Source organism: Ceratotherium simum, chromosome 27 (assembly GCF_057802395.1).
Source record: "Ceratotherium simum simum isolate JZ-2026a chromosome 27, ASM5780239v1, whole genome shotgun sequence".
Taxonomy (NCBI): domain Eukaryota; kingdom Metazoa; phylum Chordata; class Mammalia; order Perissodactyla; family Rhinocerotidae; genus Ceratotherium; species Ceratotherium simum.
Genome location: NC_141926.1, coordinates 13,202,975 through 13,218,938, shown reverse-complemented (window position 1 = coordinate 13,218,938; position 15,964 = coordinate 13,202,975). Strand labels below are relative to the sequence as shown.

At 39.1% G+C, this 15,964-nt stretch overlaps 1 protein-coding gene across 5 annotated transcripts in view; it reads right to left on the bottom strand.

Moving 5' to 3' along the window:
- The window catches only part of SYNJ1 (synaptojanin 1), a 94,068-nt gene that overhangs the window by 52,663 nt on the left and 25,441 nt on the right, over window positions 1-15,964 (bottom strand). For all 5 annotated transcript variants that reach the window (XM_087418143.1, XM_087418146.1, XM_087418144.1 and 2 more), the window contains exons 5-8: window positions 8,256-8,481; window positions 7,412-7,495; window positions 1,560-1,621; window positions 460-556 (exon numbers count right to left, since the gene is read on the bottom strand). In XM_087418143.1, coding sequence (XP_087274269.1) covers window positions 460-556; window positions 1,560-1,621; window positions 7,412-7,495; window positions 8,256-8,481 — 469 coding nt within the window. The remainder of the gene's footprint in view (window positions 1-459; window positions 557-1,559; window positions 1,622-7,411; window positions 7,496-8,255; window positions 8,482-15,964) is intronic.

The following is a 15,964-nucleotide window of genomic DNA, read 5'->3' as shown; positions in this document are numbered from 1 at the left end:
TCTCAAATTTTCTCTCATCAATATAAGAAGGTACAATCAGTCTTGCATGTATACAAATGCATTATTCACTATTTCACAGGTTTAAAACAATGACTGCGGTTTCTAGGAAAGAAGCAAAGCAATAAACAGATGAAGGAGGAAACTGCCTGGTATTTTTCTACCAGTGACAAACGAGCATTTTTGGGAGGAAGGGTATTCTTCTGCTTCTCCCCAACATAAATAAGCACATTTTAGAAAACAGTGTCAATTGCCATGAAAGCTTTCCATAATCCCAATTTCAGCAACATTACCCTAAAGTATTTCCTAATAGTCCAAACAGTTAATGGTTCCAAGTACCCAGCCTTTTACTAGGAAGTCATTTACTTCCTGGAAGAATTTGATTATTGTATTATTTTTTTAATACCATTCTAGGTGTCCATGGGCCAGCATGGACATACTGGAAAAAAGGATCATACTTACCTGGAAAGCCTTACTTAGCATATGTTCACCTTCCTTAGATCCAAGTAAATTTACTATTATTTGTTTACCATACAAATTCTTAAGTGTTCTAAAATGCCTATTAAAGAAAGAAAGGAAATAAGCATATGTCAAATGATAAGCTAAAATTTTTTTTCAGTAAGCAGGAATCCATTAATAAGGAGAAGCTTTGTGGCAGAATTTTAAACTCAGAATTGGCAAAATTGGATCCTAATTCATTCCCCATGGTCTCGAAACTCCTGAATTTATGAAAACTCACTTAACGTAGTTTCCTCTCTGACTTATCAATGCTAAGACTCCCACCTATGCTGGAGCTGTTGGAGTCACCCGGCTCCCTCTCCGCTCTGTGAGGCTGGTGCTAGACAAGCACAGAGAACACAAGCCACCCACTTGGCTGGGAAGGCAATTGCACTTCACGAGGACATGAGGACATTACATACTCCGTGAATATTCAGAGAGACGTCCTCAATAGCTCTTGCCTTAAGAAAAATAGCCCCGAAATATGAGCCATTTTTCTCTCCAGCTTCTACCTACCATTCCAGAGGTTATAGCACGATGCTGTCTAAAGGAAATAACATGAGCCACAGATATAATTTTAAATTTTCTAGAAGGTATATTTTAAAAAGTAAAAATAAACAGATGAAATTCATTTACGTATATTTTATTTAACCCAATGCAGCTAAAATATCAACTCAACATGTAATCAATATATAAAACAAATATTGATAAGCTATTTTGCTTTTTTTTGTACTAAGTCTTTGAAATTCAGTGTGTATTTTATACTTACAGCACATGTCAATTTGGACTAGTCAATCTCAAGTGCTAAAGAGCTACATGTGGCTAGTGGCAACCATATTGGACACCGCACCCGTAGTCTAAGGCCAAGAGATCAAGACCCACTTACCTAGTGCTACCATCCCTAAACATCATAACACTAGGTGTTACTGTCTTCCGGTTAAATTAGGAATCAGAAAAAATTTTATTTAGAGCCAAAAAAGCCGAAATGAATCAGTAAATATAACTAGTCCCACTGCTTAACAATATCAAAACTTATGGCATTATGTAAAAATAATCAGTCTTACCTATCAAAAGCAGGTGCATTGGCTTCAAATCCCCTTGACATACGGACACGATGAGATCCCACCTAGGACAAGAAAAATATGTCTAATCATACCAAAAGCCAATATGTAGAGAAAAGAAATATCATTGTTTACAATATGTAATAATTCATTTGCTGAATACACAGTAGTAAATCAAGTAGCTGATTTTCATTCATGATATTCTTTTAAAAAAAACAAGTTCTAGGGGTTTCCCCTCTCCTTTATTTTTTTAAAACGCAACCTCATAAAAAAAGAAATAGAAGTTATACCATTATGAAACACTTGTAAACTAACAGGAATTTTTATTTATGAAAGACATTTTTAACAGCGCTTTCATATACATTACCTTCTTTTAAGCTCGAACTATGTGCTCTCTGTAAATTAACAGATATTACTGCCACTTGGGCAATACAAAAACTGAAATACAGACAAGTGAAATAACTTGTCTGCTTAGGTCAACATAACTAATTCCAAAAAAGATTCACATGAGGATTTAAGTCTCCTGACCTAAATTCCTACTTTTCCAAGCTGCCTACAAGAGCAATGTCTATATATCTTTTTCTCTGTTATGCTGAATACTCTATTCACTTCTCCCTCACCCAAAGATCCATAAAATTAAAAATACTGTTCCTGGAAAAGCAGACTTCCCAAGTCAATCTCACAGTCACAAAACTTGTAGTTAAAGCACATTTTGCAGAAGAAGAAAATTTGGGTTAAGAGAATTAAACAAGATGGAAAATATCTGCCTATTGTGTTTTGTTACAGTTTTTCTTTTCTCACATAGGAAAGTGGCCAAAAGATGAGACAGAATTGAGAAAGCTATAACAGGTGCCAAGAAGAAATATAAAGATGAGACCAGATCATTTCCCTGAACTTCACTTATAAACATTTCCCTCTGAGACTTTGGGATCAAAGATCCCCAGAATTCTTCTTGCTAATCTGTGAACAAAGTGACTTTAAAGGAGGCATGGAAGGAGGGTTACCAAATCAGTTATGCAGTTCAATAAATAAAACCAGAAGATAAACTCTAAAATGCTCAGCCAATTCCAAAATTGAATTAACTGTATTATCATTCATTAAGCATTCTCCCTGGGGCTGGCCCTGTGGCGTAGCGGTTAAGTGTGTGTGCTCCGCCGCTGGCGCTGGAGGTCCGGGTTCAGATCCTGGGCGTGCACTGATGCACGACTTGTCAGGCCATGCTGTGGCAGCGTCCCATATAAAGGAGAGGAAGATGGGCATGGATGTTAGCCCAGGGCCAGTCTTCCTCAGCAAAAAGAGGAGGATTGGCATGAATGTTAGCTCAGGGCTGATCTTCCTCACAAAAAAAAAAAGAGAGATCAGTGTGGAGGAGTGACTGAATGCATTCCATGAGATCTAAGTTGGCTAGTGAAGTTTGTTTTTTGGGAGCAAAACAAACATTAATTTTGGGAGCAGTGGATTCCTGTTAAAAAATCACAAGGCATGGGGCTGGCCCGGTGGCATAGCAGTTAAGTGCACGCACTCCACTGAGGCGGCCTGAGGGTTTGCAGGTTCGGATCCTGGGCACGCAGCGAGGCACTGCTTGTCAAGCCGTGCTGTGGCAGTGTGCCATATAAAGTAGAGGAGATGGGCACGGATGTTAGCCCAGGGCCAGTCTTCCTTGGCAAAAAAAGAGGAGGATTGGCATCAGATGTTAGCTCAGGGCTGATCTTCCTCACACACGACAAAAAAAAATCACAAGGCATGAAGTTGGATAGGTAGAAGAAGCCAGATCATGAAGAAATGGATGCCCATTAGATCTAATGAGCATAATACATCAAAGGTGGGAGGAACTGCCTGCCAGAGAGCTAGGAGGTGACCAGTTAGAAAACTGAGAATATCCCAGGCAAGAAGGAATTATGAAGACCTTAACTGGGATGATAGTAGTGGGACTGGAAAGAAAGGGCAAGTCCCAGTGGCTAGGAGAACACTGGGGCTAAGTGTATAGGGCTACCTTTACTTGCTCAGGACTGGCTGCTGGAGCAGACGGGGCTTGATACGCTTCACGGTCACTAGGGTAGGATCTTGTACAACAGAAGTTCTCAAATTTGAGTGGTAGGGAACTTGGTTAAAAACGCAGATTCCTGGCCCCATTCCAAGAGATTCTATTTCAGCCGATGAGAAGTTAAGGCCATGAAGCTGCATTTTAAAATTACTTCAGATGATTCCTTTAAAATCTTTTAATTAGAAAACCTCAGAGGAAGAATCATGGAGGACAAGAGGCAAGTCAAGGGCCAACTGTCTAAGGATTCTCTGTCCATGACTTCTGAAGTGGGACATCTCACTAGGCAACACTAACTTCAAGGATCCCCTATAATCAATTCCAGTCCCGAGAACACACAGGACACCTCACAACCATTTTCAACCACTGTAACTCAAAGTCCCTGTTTGTCTTCTACGGGAAAATTAATTTTTGGACTTGGTATTTTTATTTTTAAAAATCAGTATCTATTTTTTCATTGTTTTTAAATCAATTAAATATTTTCATTCCTCTATTACCTACTCTTTTAGAATGATGGGGAAAATGTTTTGCTGTAAAAGAGACTCATGAAACTAATCCATTCCTGTTCAAAGAATGGCTGACTTTAAAAACTACTAAGCTACCAGTTTGTTTCCTGTATCTAGGAGTCTGTTTCTGTTTTGTTTTTTCATTTGTTGTGTTTTTTAGATTCCACATACAAGTGAAATCATACAGTATTTGTTTCTTTCTGTCTGATTTATTTCACTTAGCATAATACCCTCAAGGTCCATCCATGTTGTTGCAAATGGAAAGATTTAATTCTTTTTTATGGCTAATATTCCACTGTATGTATGTATGCATGTGTGTGTGTGTGTGTGTGTCTGTATCACATTTTCTTTATCATTAATCTATCGATGGGTACTTAGGTTGCTTCCATATCTTGGTATTGCAAATAATGCTTCAATGAACATAAAGATGCATATCTCTTTAAATTAGTGTCTTCATTTTCTTCAGATAAATACCCAGAAGTGGAACTGCTGGATCATATGGTAGTTCTTTTTTTTTTTTTTGAGAAAGATTAGCTCTGAGCTAACATCTGTTGCTGATCTTCCTCTTTTTTTGCTTGAGGAAGATTAGCCCTGAGCTAACATCTGTCCCAATCTTCCTCTATTTTGTACATGGGTCGCTGCCACAGCATGGCTTGATGAGTGGTATAGGTCTGCACCCGGGAACCGAACCCACGAACCCGCACTGCCAAAGCAGAGCACGTGGAACTTGAACCACTTGGCCAGAGGCCCAGCCCAGTAGTTCTATTTTTAATTTTTTGAGGAACCTCCATACTGTTTTCCATTGTGACTGCACCAGTTTACATTCCCACCAACAGTGTACAAGGGTTCCCTTTTTTCCACATCCTCGTCAACACTTGTTATTTTTTGTCTTTTTGATAGTAGCCACTCTGACAAGTGTGAGGTAGATCAGAGGGAGGAGGGGTTGGGCAGGTGAACTAGGTGAAAGGGATTAAGAGGTACAAACTTCCAGTTATAAAATAAGTCATAGGAATGTAATGTACAGCACAGGGACAGGGAAAACAGTCAATAATATTATAATAACTTGTATGGTGACAGATGGTAGTGATTACTTCATCATATATAAATATCAAATTACTATGATGTACACCTGAAACTAACAGGATATTGTATGTCAATTACACTTCAATAAAAAAAAAAACAACTACTAAGCTAAACTGAGAACTGCTGACCCAATCCTCAACCCAACCCAACAACAGGCCAGCTCAGTGACAATTTAGCAGAACTGCTGGACTGTCTCGATGTCTCGAAAATTACTATCTCTACCATGGTTTTAAAGTCCGTAGTTTTCAGCCCATAATCATATGATGTTAGCTGGCCAGACTAGCTGTGTGGGCAGGCCACAGAATACAGAAGGAAGTAGGAAGGAAGTCCTACCCAGGAGGATCCGTCAATACAACTACTCAGGATCCAATCTTACTGAATAATCAAATGCTGTAGTTCTGAACTTCTTAAAAAAATAACACAGAAAGTAGTATAATAGAGGGCCCATACACAGGTTACCAGAATCTCTTACACAAGCTTGTCTCTAAAGCAAAAGCATTCACCTTGCATCAAAGCAGGGCTTTAGGAATGTTCTTTTTTTTTTTTTAGATTTTATTTATTTATTTTTCCCCCAAAGCCCCAGTACATAGTTGTCTGTCATAGCTGCACATCCTTCTAGTTGCTGTACGTGGGACGCGGCCTCAGCATGGCTGGAGGAGTGGTGCCTCGGTGCGCACCCGGGATCCGAACCCAGGCCGCCGGCAGCGGAGTGCACGCACTTAACCGCTAAGCCACGGGGCCGGCCCTTTAGGAATGTTCTTAAAGCAAATATTCCAAGCACCCTTCTCTGATCACAAAAGCTTAGAAGTGGAGTAGGGTTAGGATTCTTTCCCAAGAGAAATTTGGAGAGAGCTATATCTATTTTAAGTTATACCTACATGTCAAAGAGAAAACCCAAACAGGTCAAAATAATTGGCAATAACTCAAGAATTTTACAAGCTGTAGGGAAGTGTTCATCCTTGTTAATTGCTGGCCTGTCTTTTTTTTTTTTTTTAAAGATTTTATTTATTCATTTTTTCCCCCCAAAGCTCCAGTAGATAGTTGCATGTCATAGGTTCACATCCTTCTAGTTGCTGTACGTGGGACTCGGCCTCGCGTTGGACGGAGAAGTGGTGCCTCGGGGCGCTCCCAGGATCCGAACCCGGGCCGCCAGCATCAGAGCGCACGCACTTAACCGCTAAGCCACGGAGCCGGCCCTGCTGGCCTGTCTTAAACAAACTGCAATAATGAAAAGATTCAAGTAGTCTGAAAGTTTTCTTCACAATAAAAAACATCCTAAAATGTATCAGAGATCCAGCTGTGAACTAAAAGGAGGCAAGATTTTTTTTGTCCTTTTTCTCAATAGTATATAGGCTGAGGCATAAAATTTACTAGACAATATATACTAGAAGCCTAAAATGAAAATAACTTATACTTCCAGGACTAAAGATTTTTGAATAAAAATAAAATGCAAAATCACACTATTACGGGCAAGCTAACAGTATGACTTTACATGAAAAAAATCTTATATTTTAATGATCAGACATTTATATTAAGCAAGTTTAAAAAAAAAAAAAAAAAAAATCAGAAAGCAAGCCAGAGGACATATTAAAGATGATGGGTCACTACAAATTACAAAGGAAAATTTGAGGAGCAGATATACTCTTGATAACAACAGCAGCCAACCTTACACAGCGCTGGCCATGTGTGCCAGGCAACTACTCTTAGTACTTTTCATTTCATACTTACAACAACCCTATGAAGTAGGAACTACTAATATTATTACTCTCATTTTACAGATAAGAAAACTGAGACACAGAGAGGTTAAATCACTTGCCCAATATCACAGAGCTAGCAGTGGAAGAGTAAGGATGCAAATTGAGAAGTCTGGTTTCAGAAGCTTTTTTTTAACTACTATATTCTTCTGCCTGAAGAGACTAAATTGTTATATATTAAGATACTGAGATAGTAAATATGGAAACACTTTGAAAATCAACGCATTATTAAAACATCAAACTTTTAATACTAAATACAGCAGCTGAATTTCTACAGAAATTTGAAAGAACATGAAAAGAAAAATAGCTAAGACAATTCCAAGAACTCTGTACTTAGACCCTCATTTGCAAATCTACCTAATATTATTAAATTGAATAATAGAACTATCCAATGAACTATCCTGAAAGTTTAGAAAATATGTAAAATATTCAAGAGAAAAAAAACAAAACAAAACAATGTCAAACACATACCTGCAATCCTGGTTGCTCCCAGAACAATGGAACAGATCCCCGGATTTGTATGAAGGAAGAAACAGAGTCATCTAAGTACACAACCTACAGAGAAAAATAATACATAAAATATTTCCACAAAGTTGATACCTCTGCATTAGAAAGCAAATTTACTAACATCTGTTGCACACTAGTTACATCTTCTGATCAATCTCTCATTTACAAATTGTCCTAACAAAATCAAAATAGGCCACTAAATAAGTTTGATTTTTTCAGTTAGTAACAGTTCTCTCTTTAACCAAGAAAATAGTAAAAATATATGCATGAGAATCACAACTTTTAAAAAGGAATTCTTTTTAAATCTCAATATTTTACATACATACCTTTATATTTCATTTAATTTTTTTCTTTAGTTTTTTCTATTTTTCAAAAGCTAATTTGAAGAACTGAGTTGGGCTGGGGACGTGGCCTGAATTTATAATTATATAGTTTCATAGCCAAAAATACCATAGTTTTTAATTTTAGATGGTACATATATTGGCCTTTAAGAGTTGGGTTTGATTTAATTTCCCAAAAAAACACTAAGTTGTCTAGCTCTATTATTGAGGATTTTTAAATTCAATACCAAAATGTACAGCACTGACGCTATGCTAATTAGTAAATTCTTGTTACTTATTTGAAGAGCTATACCTAAATAAGTTTCTTTCAGGGAAGCCTTTCTTAAGGCCAATAAGTAGCTAAGAACAACCATAAAATGACATTACAGACATCAAATGAGTTCTGAATCAAATAAAAATCTGTCATTCCATTATTTTCTGTGCCCCTCATCTAATACACGAATTAAGCAATATAAAACACTATATACCTGTTCTGTTTCTACAAAATTAGCGACGTGACCATCATCGTTTGTTCCTCGGACATTAAACCTGGTCCCAGCTCGTTCACAGCTTAGTCTGGAAATGAGGCAAGCCTTTGCCTGTTTATGAGCAGCATAAATTGTTCTGATTTCTACTCCCCCACACATGAGGCGTAATAACCAGTCATCACAGTTCACACCATAGTGCTTGAGATGCAAGTGCAAAGACTGATTCCTACCAGAAAAAGAAACAACTGCATTAGCTTATTAAGCAGTAGGTAACACAGTGCAAGTTAAAATGGTGCTCCTGGAACATTAATATAATGCTATTAAATTAAACAGCATCAGAAAGAAAGCAATTCATTTACATTTACTATGCTAGAAATCAGAAGATAGGGCTATAAATGAGATCCTTGATCTAGGATCCATAGACAAGAAGCATACCTTTTATGTTTTTAGTATCTGTGCCCCATTTCTATTGCCTTTTATATAATGTATTTATAACCTAACTTTTCCTAAAAGGATTTCATACACACATCCCACCCCACTTTATTTATTTTTTTATAATTTTTATTTATTTATTTTTTTCCCCAAAGCCCCAGTAGATAGTTGTATATGTCATAGCTGCACATCCTTCTAGTTGCTGTATGTGGGACACGGCCTCAGCATGGCCGAAGAAGCGGCGCATCGGTGCGCGCCTGGGATCCGAACCCGGGCCGCCAGTAGCGGAGCGCGCGCACTCAACCGCTAAGCCGCGGGGCCAGCCCCCACCCCACTTTATAAAGCTCTACTTTTAAGGCTTGTCTTTTATAAGGCTCTATTTTAATTAATTTCAATTTAAATAGCCAGATGGGCTAGTGGCTACTGTATTAATGCAGGCCTTGAGTTTTCCATTGCTCCAAATACTTTTAACATTCTAGGTAACAGATGCGGCCTGGTTTCCAAACTTTTCCAGGGCAAAAAGTTTTATTCAAACACACAGAAGCCTCATGATTACAAAATAGATAAAAGCAGAGTCACTACGGCTAGAGTAGGGATAGGCAGCTAGAGTCAGGCCACACTGGTCATCTTCTCATCCTGCTGACCGCCTCCTCAGGAGTTTCTACTGGAACCTTAGCCCTCCAAAGAACAGACGTGAAGGGCCGGCTCCGTGGCTTAGCGGTTAAGTGCGCGCGCTCTGATGCTGGCAGCCCGGGTTCGGATCCCGGGTGCGCCCCGAGGCACCACATCTCCGTCCAACCCGAGGCCGAGTCCCGCGTACAGCAACTAGAAGGATGTGAACCTACGACATACAACTATCTACTGGGGCTTTGGGGGGAAAAAATGAATAAATAAAATCTTTAAAAAAAAAAAAAAAAAAAAAGAACAGACGTGAAGCTCCTAACCAACCTACCACTAAGGAAAATAGATTGTTGTGCAGAAAAAATTTCTATCTGGTATTTTCAGATAACAAGGCGCCTTAGAAAAGTGAAGTTTCTATAATATTGAAGCTTGGTTCTCTGAGTTTTAAAACCCTCCAACCATTTTCAGTGGAAATCTTTCTTAAATGCTCTACACTATCTTGCCGTCTTAAAGCTATAAAAAAAATGTAATAGCATTTTCTTGACACCTCAGGGTCATTAATATCACTAATATACAGCATCACTGCTACAGCAGCACTCCCCAACTTCCTCCTCCTCAGGACAGAGGCCGCAGGTGGTGGCCATATGCAGTTCTGGTAAACCACCTATAACCCCATCCCCTCTTACCCATTCAAGAAAGCATACTGGAATATAAATGAGTGGTGAGATTACCACTGGAAGTTAAATCCGACAACCACTATTTATTTAAAAAAATACAATGACGTTGGGGCTGGCCGCGCGGCCTAGTGGTTAAGTTCAACACGCTCGACTTTGGCGGCCCAGCTTCGACTCCCGGGCACGGACCTACACCACTCACTGGCGGCCACGCTGTGGCAGCAACCCATATACAAAATAGAGGAAGACTGGCATGGATGTTAGCTCAGGGCGAATCTTCCACAGCAAAAAAACAGACAAACAAAAAAAAAAACAACACAAGCTTCCATATTTTACTATTACCTACACTAATCTGAGGCAAAGCTCAAACTGACTGTGACCCCAGCATTTCCAGACACCACAGCTTAGTCCCATGTCACAGCAGAGGTATAAGAGACTTACTTGTCCCCACTTGTGTGTGTGTGTGTGTGTGTGTGTGTGTGAGAGGAAGATCAGCCCTGAGCTAATATCCATGCCAATCCTCCTCCTTTTTTTCCCTTTTTCTCCCCAAAGTCCCAGTAGGTAGTTGTATGTCATAGTTGCACATCCTTCTAGTTGCTGTATGTGGGACGCGGCCTCAGCATGGCCGGACAAGCAGTGCGTTGGTGCATGCCTGGGCTCTGAACCCGGGCCGCCAGTAGCGGAGTGCGTGCACCCAACCACCAAGCCATGAGGCCAGCCCCGTCCCCATTTAAATAGAAGCGTGATGTTACACATTTGTTCAGGTAGAGTTTCTCTCTCTGCTGTCAGTTTTCATTTTTCTTTGCTGTCAATGTGTTGCTGTTTTAACTCTATTTAAGTTTATACACAACTCTCAATCAGCAGCAGCTTCAAATCTCCAATGGAGTAAAACTACCCGGGTTTTATGACAGGTATTGGTCACTCTCTGGCTACAAAACTTACTTGGCTGCATACTGGAAAATATTTCTACTAAGCCGCAAGGGTATTCACAACGGATTCTACAAGGTTTCATTTTTCTATGCAAAGTGAAGCTCAAGAATGCCAATCCTTAGCATAACTGTAAAATTGTAAAATGAACAAAATTCACCTGTGGTATTTTAGCCTTCCCTTTTTTCCATCTCTCTCCCGCTGGACAAACTCCTTCACTCTGTTATCTAAATTTGCCCCCACCTCCACCCTTAACTGAATGGAAAGACAGATGAATTATTCCTACTGATTACACTTAGCCATTATGCTTGTTTGCTGACCATTTAGCCAATGCATCAGCACCTGCTTGGACTTCTAATTATGGCAGGAAAACTTATCTCTCACAATCTAAGGAATTTGAGGTATAAATGAGGAGGGGAAAAAAAAGGTAAGGACAGCTTCCCTAAGCCCAGCTGCAATACCTTGACTTTTTTCAGGGCTTTCTACCAGAAATGTCTTCCATCAGAAAAAGCATAGGGTTGACATGAGCCGACAGGACTCTGTCCACTCATCTGCCCTACAACCTTCACTCCCTTCCCCACTCCATTGCTAGGCTCTCTCTCACTACAGTGCTCTACAGACTTTTTTCATTCTGCCCTCTCTTCTCTCTCATGTCACAACTCTGGGCGAAGACACCTCCACGTGAGCTATAAGGTGACCAAGCTGTTGCTCTCAGGTTAGTTTCCTATCCTAACGCTGTTGCTGACCTTGAGCCCTCTGACACCAGGGCAAAGGTGTCAGACCTGAATGTGCTCCTCAAAGACCACAAAGGTAGATGGTCAAAGTGGGAGGGAGAGAACACAGGAGGGAACACCTTGAATCTGAACTACTGAGGGAGGCTGAGAGCAGACAGTCCCGGACTTTGGCCTTATAACATATGAAAATGTAATAAAATATAATTTATACATTGTGTTAAGGAAAAAAGTCAGCACAGATGCTGATTGTGGACAAGAGAACCACTATACTAGAAATTTGGTCTGCTCCAATAAAGCAATAATAATTCTAGTCACAGGGCCGGCCCTGTGGCTTGGTGGTTAAGTGCGCGCGCTGCGATGCTGGCGGCCCGGGTTCGGATCCCGGGTGCGCATCGAGGCACCACTTCTCCGTTCATCCTGAGGCCGAGTCCCACATACAGCAACTAGAAGGATGTGCAGCTACGACACACAACTATCCACTGGGGCTTTGGGGGGAAAAAATAAAATAAATAATAAAAAAAAAAAAAAAAAAAAAAAAAAAATAATTCTAGTCACATATGTTCTACTTACCATTTGTGCATACTTACAATACAGTACATCTATGTGTAATCATGAAATATATCAGTTACCTACTTAAGTCTTATTTTATTATAGTACTAAACTTTATCCTAGTATACTACTGCTTCACAGTCTGTTGCTCTTAAATCAAGATCATCTACTTACAACCTTAAAGTTAAAAAATTACCCAAGGTGAACAGGTAAAAGAGAAAAGCATTAAAAAGAGTGAGGACAGTCTAAGGGAGCTCTGGGACAACATCAAGCGCACTAACATCCGTGTTATAGGTGTCCCGGAAGGAGAAGAGCGAGACAAGGGGGCAGAGAATCTATTTCAAGAAATAATAGATGAAAACTTCCCTAACCTAAGGAAGGAAACAGACATCCAGGTACAGGAAACACAGAGAGCCCCAAACAAGATAAACCCAAAGAGGCCCACACCAAGACACATCATAATCAAAATGTCCAGAATTAAAGATAAAGAGAGAATCCTAAAAGCCACAAGAGAATGTCAAGTTACATACAAAGGAAACCCCATAAGGCTATCAGCTGACTTCTCAGCAGAAACCTTACAGGCTAGAAGAGAATGGCATGATATATTTAAAGCGCTAAAAGGAAAAAACTTACAGCCAAGAATACTCTACCCAGCAAGGTTATCATTCAAAATGGAAGGAGAGATCAAAATTTTCCCAGATAAGCAAAAATTAAAGGAGTTTGTCACCAAGAAACCAGTGCTACAAGAAATGTTAAAGGGACTGATTTAAGGGGAAAAGAGAAGACCACAAATAGGAAAAATTATCTATTTCCATGATTAGAACGTAATGGATACAAATACACAAAAAGAGGTTAGATATGATATCAAAAACATAAAAGGAGGGAGGAGGGGAGTTAAGAGTACAGCTTTCAGACAGAGGTCAAACTAAAGTGACCATCAATTCTGTATAGAAGAAGAAAGGAACAGAGAAGGACTACTAAAACACTGAGAAAAAAAAAAAAAAGTTAAAAAATGGCAGTAAGTACATACTTATCAATAGCTACTTTAAACGTCAATGAACTAAATGCTCCAATTAAAAGGCACAGGGTGGCTGACCAGATAAAAAACAAGACCCATATATATGCTGCATACAAGAGACACACTTAAGACCTAAAGACACTCACAAACTGAAAGTGAAGGGATGGACAAAGATACTCCACGCAAATGGCAATGAAAAGAAAGCTGGGGTAGCAGTACTCATATCAGACAAAATAGACTTTAAAACAAAAACTGTAAAAAGAGACAAAGAAGGGCATTACATAATGATCAAGGGAACAATCCAACAAGAGGATATAACACTTGTAAATATCTACGCACCCAATGTAGGTGTACCTAAATATATAAAGCAATTATTAACAGACATGAAAACAGAAATAGACAGTAACACAATAATAGTAGGGGACTTTAACACTCCACTTACACCAACGGATAGATCATCCAAACAGAAGATCAATAAGGAAACAGTGGCCTTAAACGACACACCAGAACAGATGGACCTAGTAGATATATACAGAGCATTCCATCCAAAAACCAAAGAATACACGTTCTTTTCAAATGCACATGGAACATTCTCCAGGATTGATCACATATTAGGCCACAAAACAAGTCTCCATAAATTTAAGAAGATTGAAATAATACCAAGCATCTTTTCTGACCACAACGGTATGAAACTAGAAATCAACTATAGGAAGAAAATCAGAAAAGCCACAAATACGTGGCGATTAAACAAAATGCTACTGAACAATGACTGGGTTAACGAAGAAATCAAAGAAGAAATAAAAAAATACCTGGAGACAAATGAAAATGAAAATACGACATGCCAGAATTTATGGGATACAGCAAAAGCGGTTCTAAGAGGGAAGTTTATAGCGATACAGGCCTATCTCAACAAACAAGAAAAATCTCAAATAAACAATCTAACAATGCACCTAAAGGAACTGGAAAAAGAAGAACAAACCAAGCCCAAAATCAGTAGAAGAAGGGACATAATAAAAATCAGAGCAGAAATAAACGAAATAGAGACCAAAAAAACAATAGAAAAAATTAATAAAACGAAGAGCTGGTTCTTTGAAAAGGTCAACAAAATTGACAAATCTTTAGCTAGACTCACCAAGAAAAAAAGAGAGAAGGCACAAATAAGTAAAATCAGAAATGAAAGAGGAGAGGTTACAACAGACACCTCGGAAATACAGAAGATTATAAGAGAATACTATGAAAAGCAATATGCCAACCAATTCGACAATCTGGAAGAGATGGATAAATTCTTAGAATCATACTACCTTCCAAAACTGGATCAAGAAGAAGTAGAGAATTTGAATAGACCAATCACCAGTAAGGAGATCGAAACAGTAATCACAAACCTCCCCAAAAATAAAAGTCCAGGACCAGACGGCTTCCCTGGTGAATTCTACCAAACATTCAAAGAAGACTTAATACCTATCCTTCTCAAACTCTTCCAAAAAGTTGAGGAGGGGGGGAAGCTCCCTAACTCATTCTACGAAGCTGACATTACCCTGATACCAAAACCAGACAAGGACAACACAAAAAAAGAAAATTACAGGCCGGGGCCGGCCCCGTGGCTTGGCAGTTGGGTGCGTGCGCTTCGCTGCCGGCGGCCCGGGTTCGGATCCCGGGTGCGCACTGAGGCACCACTCCTCCGGCCATGCTGAGGCCGCATCCCACATACAGCAGCTGGAGGGATGTGCAGCTGTGACATACGGCTATGTACTGGGGCTTTGGGGGAAAAATAAATAAATAAAATCTTTAAAAAAAAAGAAAATTACAGGCCAATATCACTGATGAACATCGATGCAAAAATCCTCAACAAAATACTAGCAAATCGCATACAACAATATGTTAAAAAGATTATACACCATGATCAAGTGGGATTTATTCCAGGGATGCAGGGATGGTTTAACATTCGCAAATCAATCAACGTAATACACCACATTAATAAAATGAATAAAAATCACATGATCATCTCAATAGATGCAGAGAAAGCATTTGACAAGATACAGCATCCATTTATGATAAAAACTCTGAATAAAATGGGTATAGAAGGAAAGTATCTCAACATAATAAAGACCATATATGAGAAACCCACAGCTAATATCATCCTCAATGGTGAAAAACTGAAAGCTATCCCTCTAAGAACAGGAACCAGACAAGGATGCCCACTGTCACCACTCCTATTTAACATAGTACTGGAAGTCCTAGCCAAAGCAATCAGGCAAGAGAAAGAAATACAAGGGATCCAAATTGGAAAGAAAGAAGTGAAACTGTCACTATTTGCAGATGACATGATTTTATATATAGAAAACCCTAAAGAATCCACCAGAAAACTTTTAGAAGTAATAAACGAATATGGTAAAGTTGCAGGATACAAAATCAACATACAAAAATCAGTTGCATTTCTGTACACTAACAACGAAGTAACAGAAAGAGAAATTAAGAATACCATCCCATTTACAACTGCAACAAAAAGAATAAAATACCTAGGAATAAACTTAACCAAAGAGGTGAAAGATCTGTACACCGAAAACTATAAAACACTGCTGAAAGAAATTGAAGAAGACACGAAGAAATGGAAAGATATTCCGTGCTCTTGGATTGGAAGAATTAACATAGTTAAGATGCCCATACTTCCTAAAGCCATCCATAGATTCAATGCAGTCCCTATCAAAGTTCCAACAACATTTTTCACAGAAATAGAACAAAGAATCCTAAAATTTA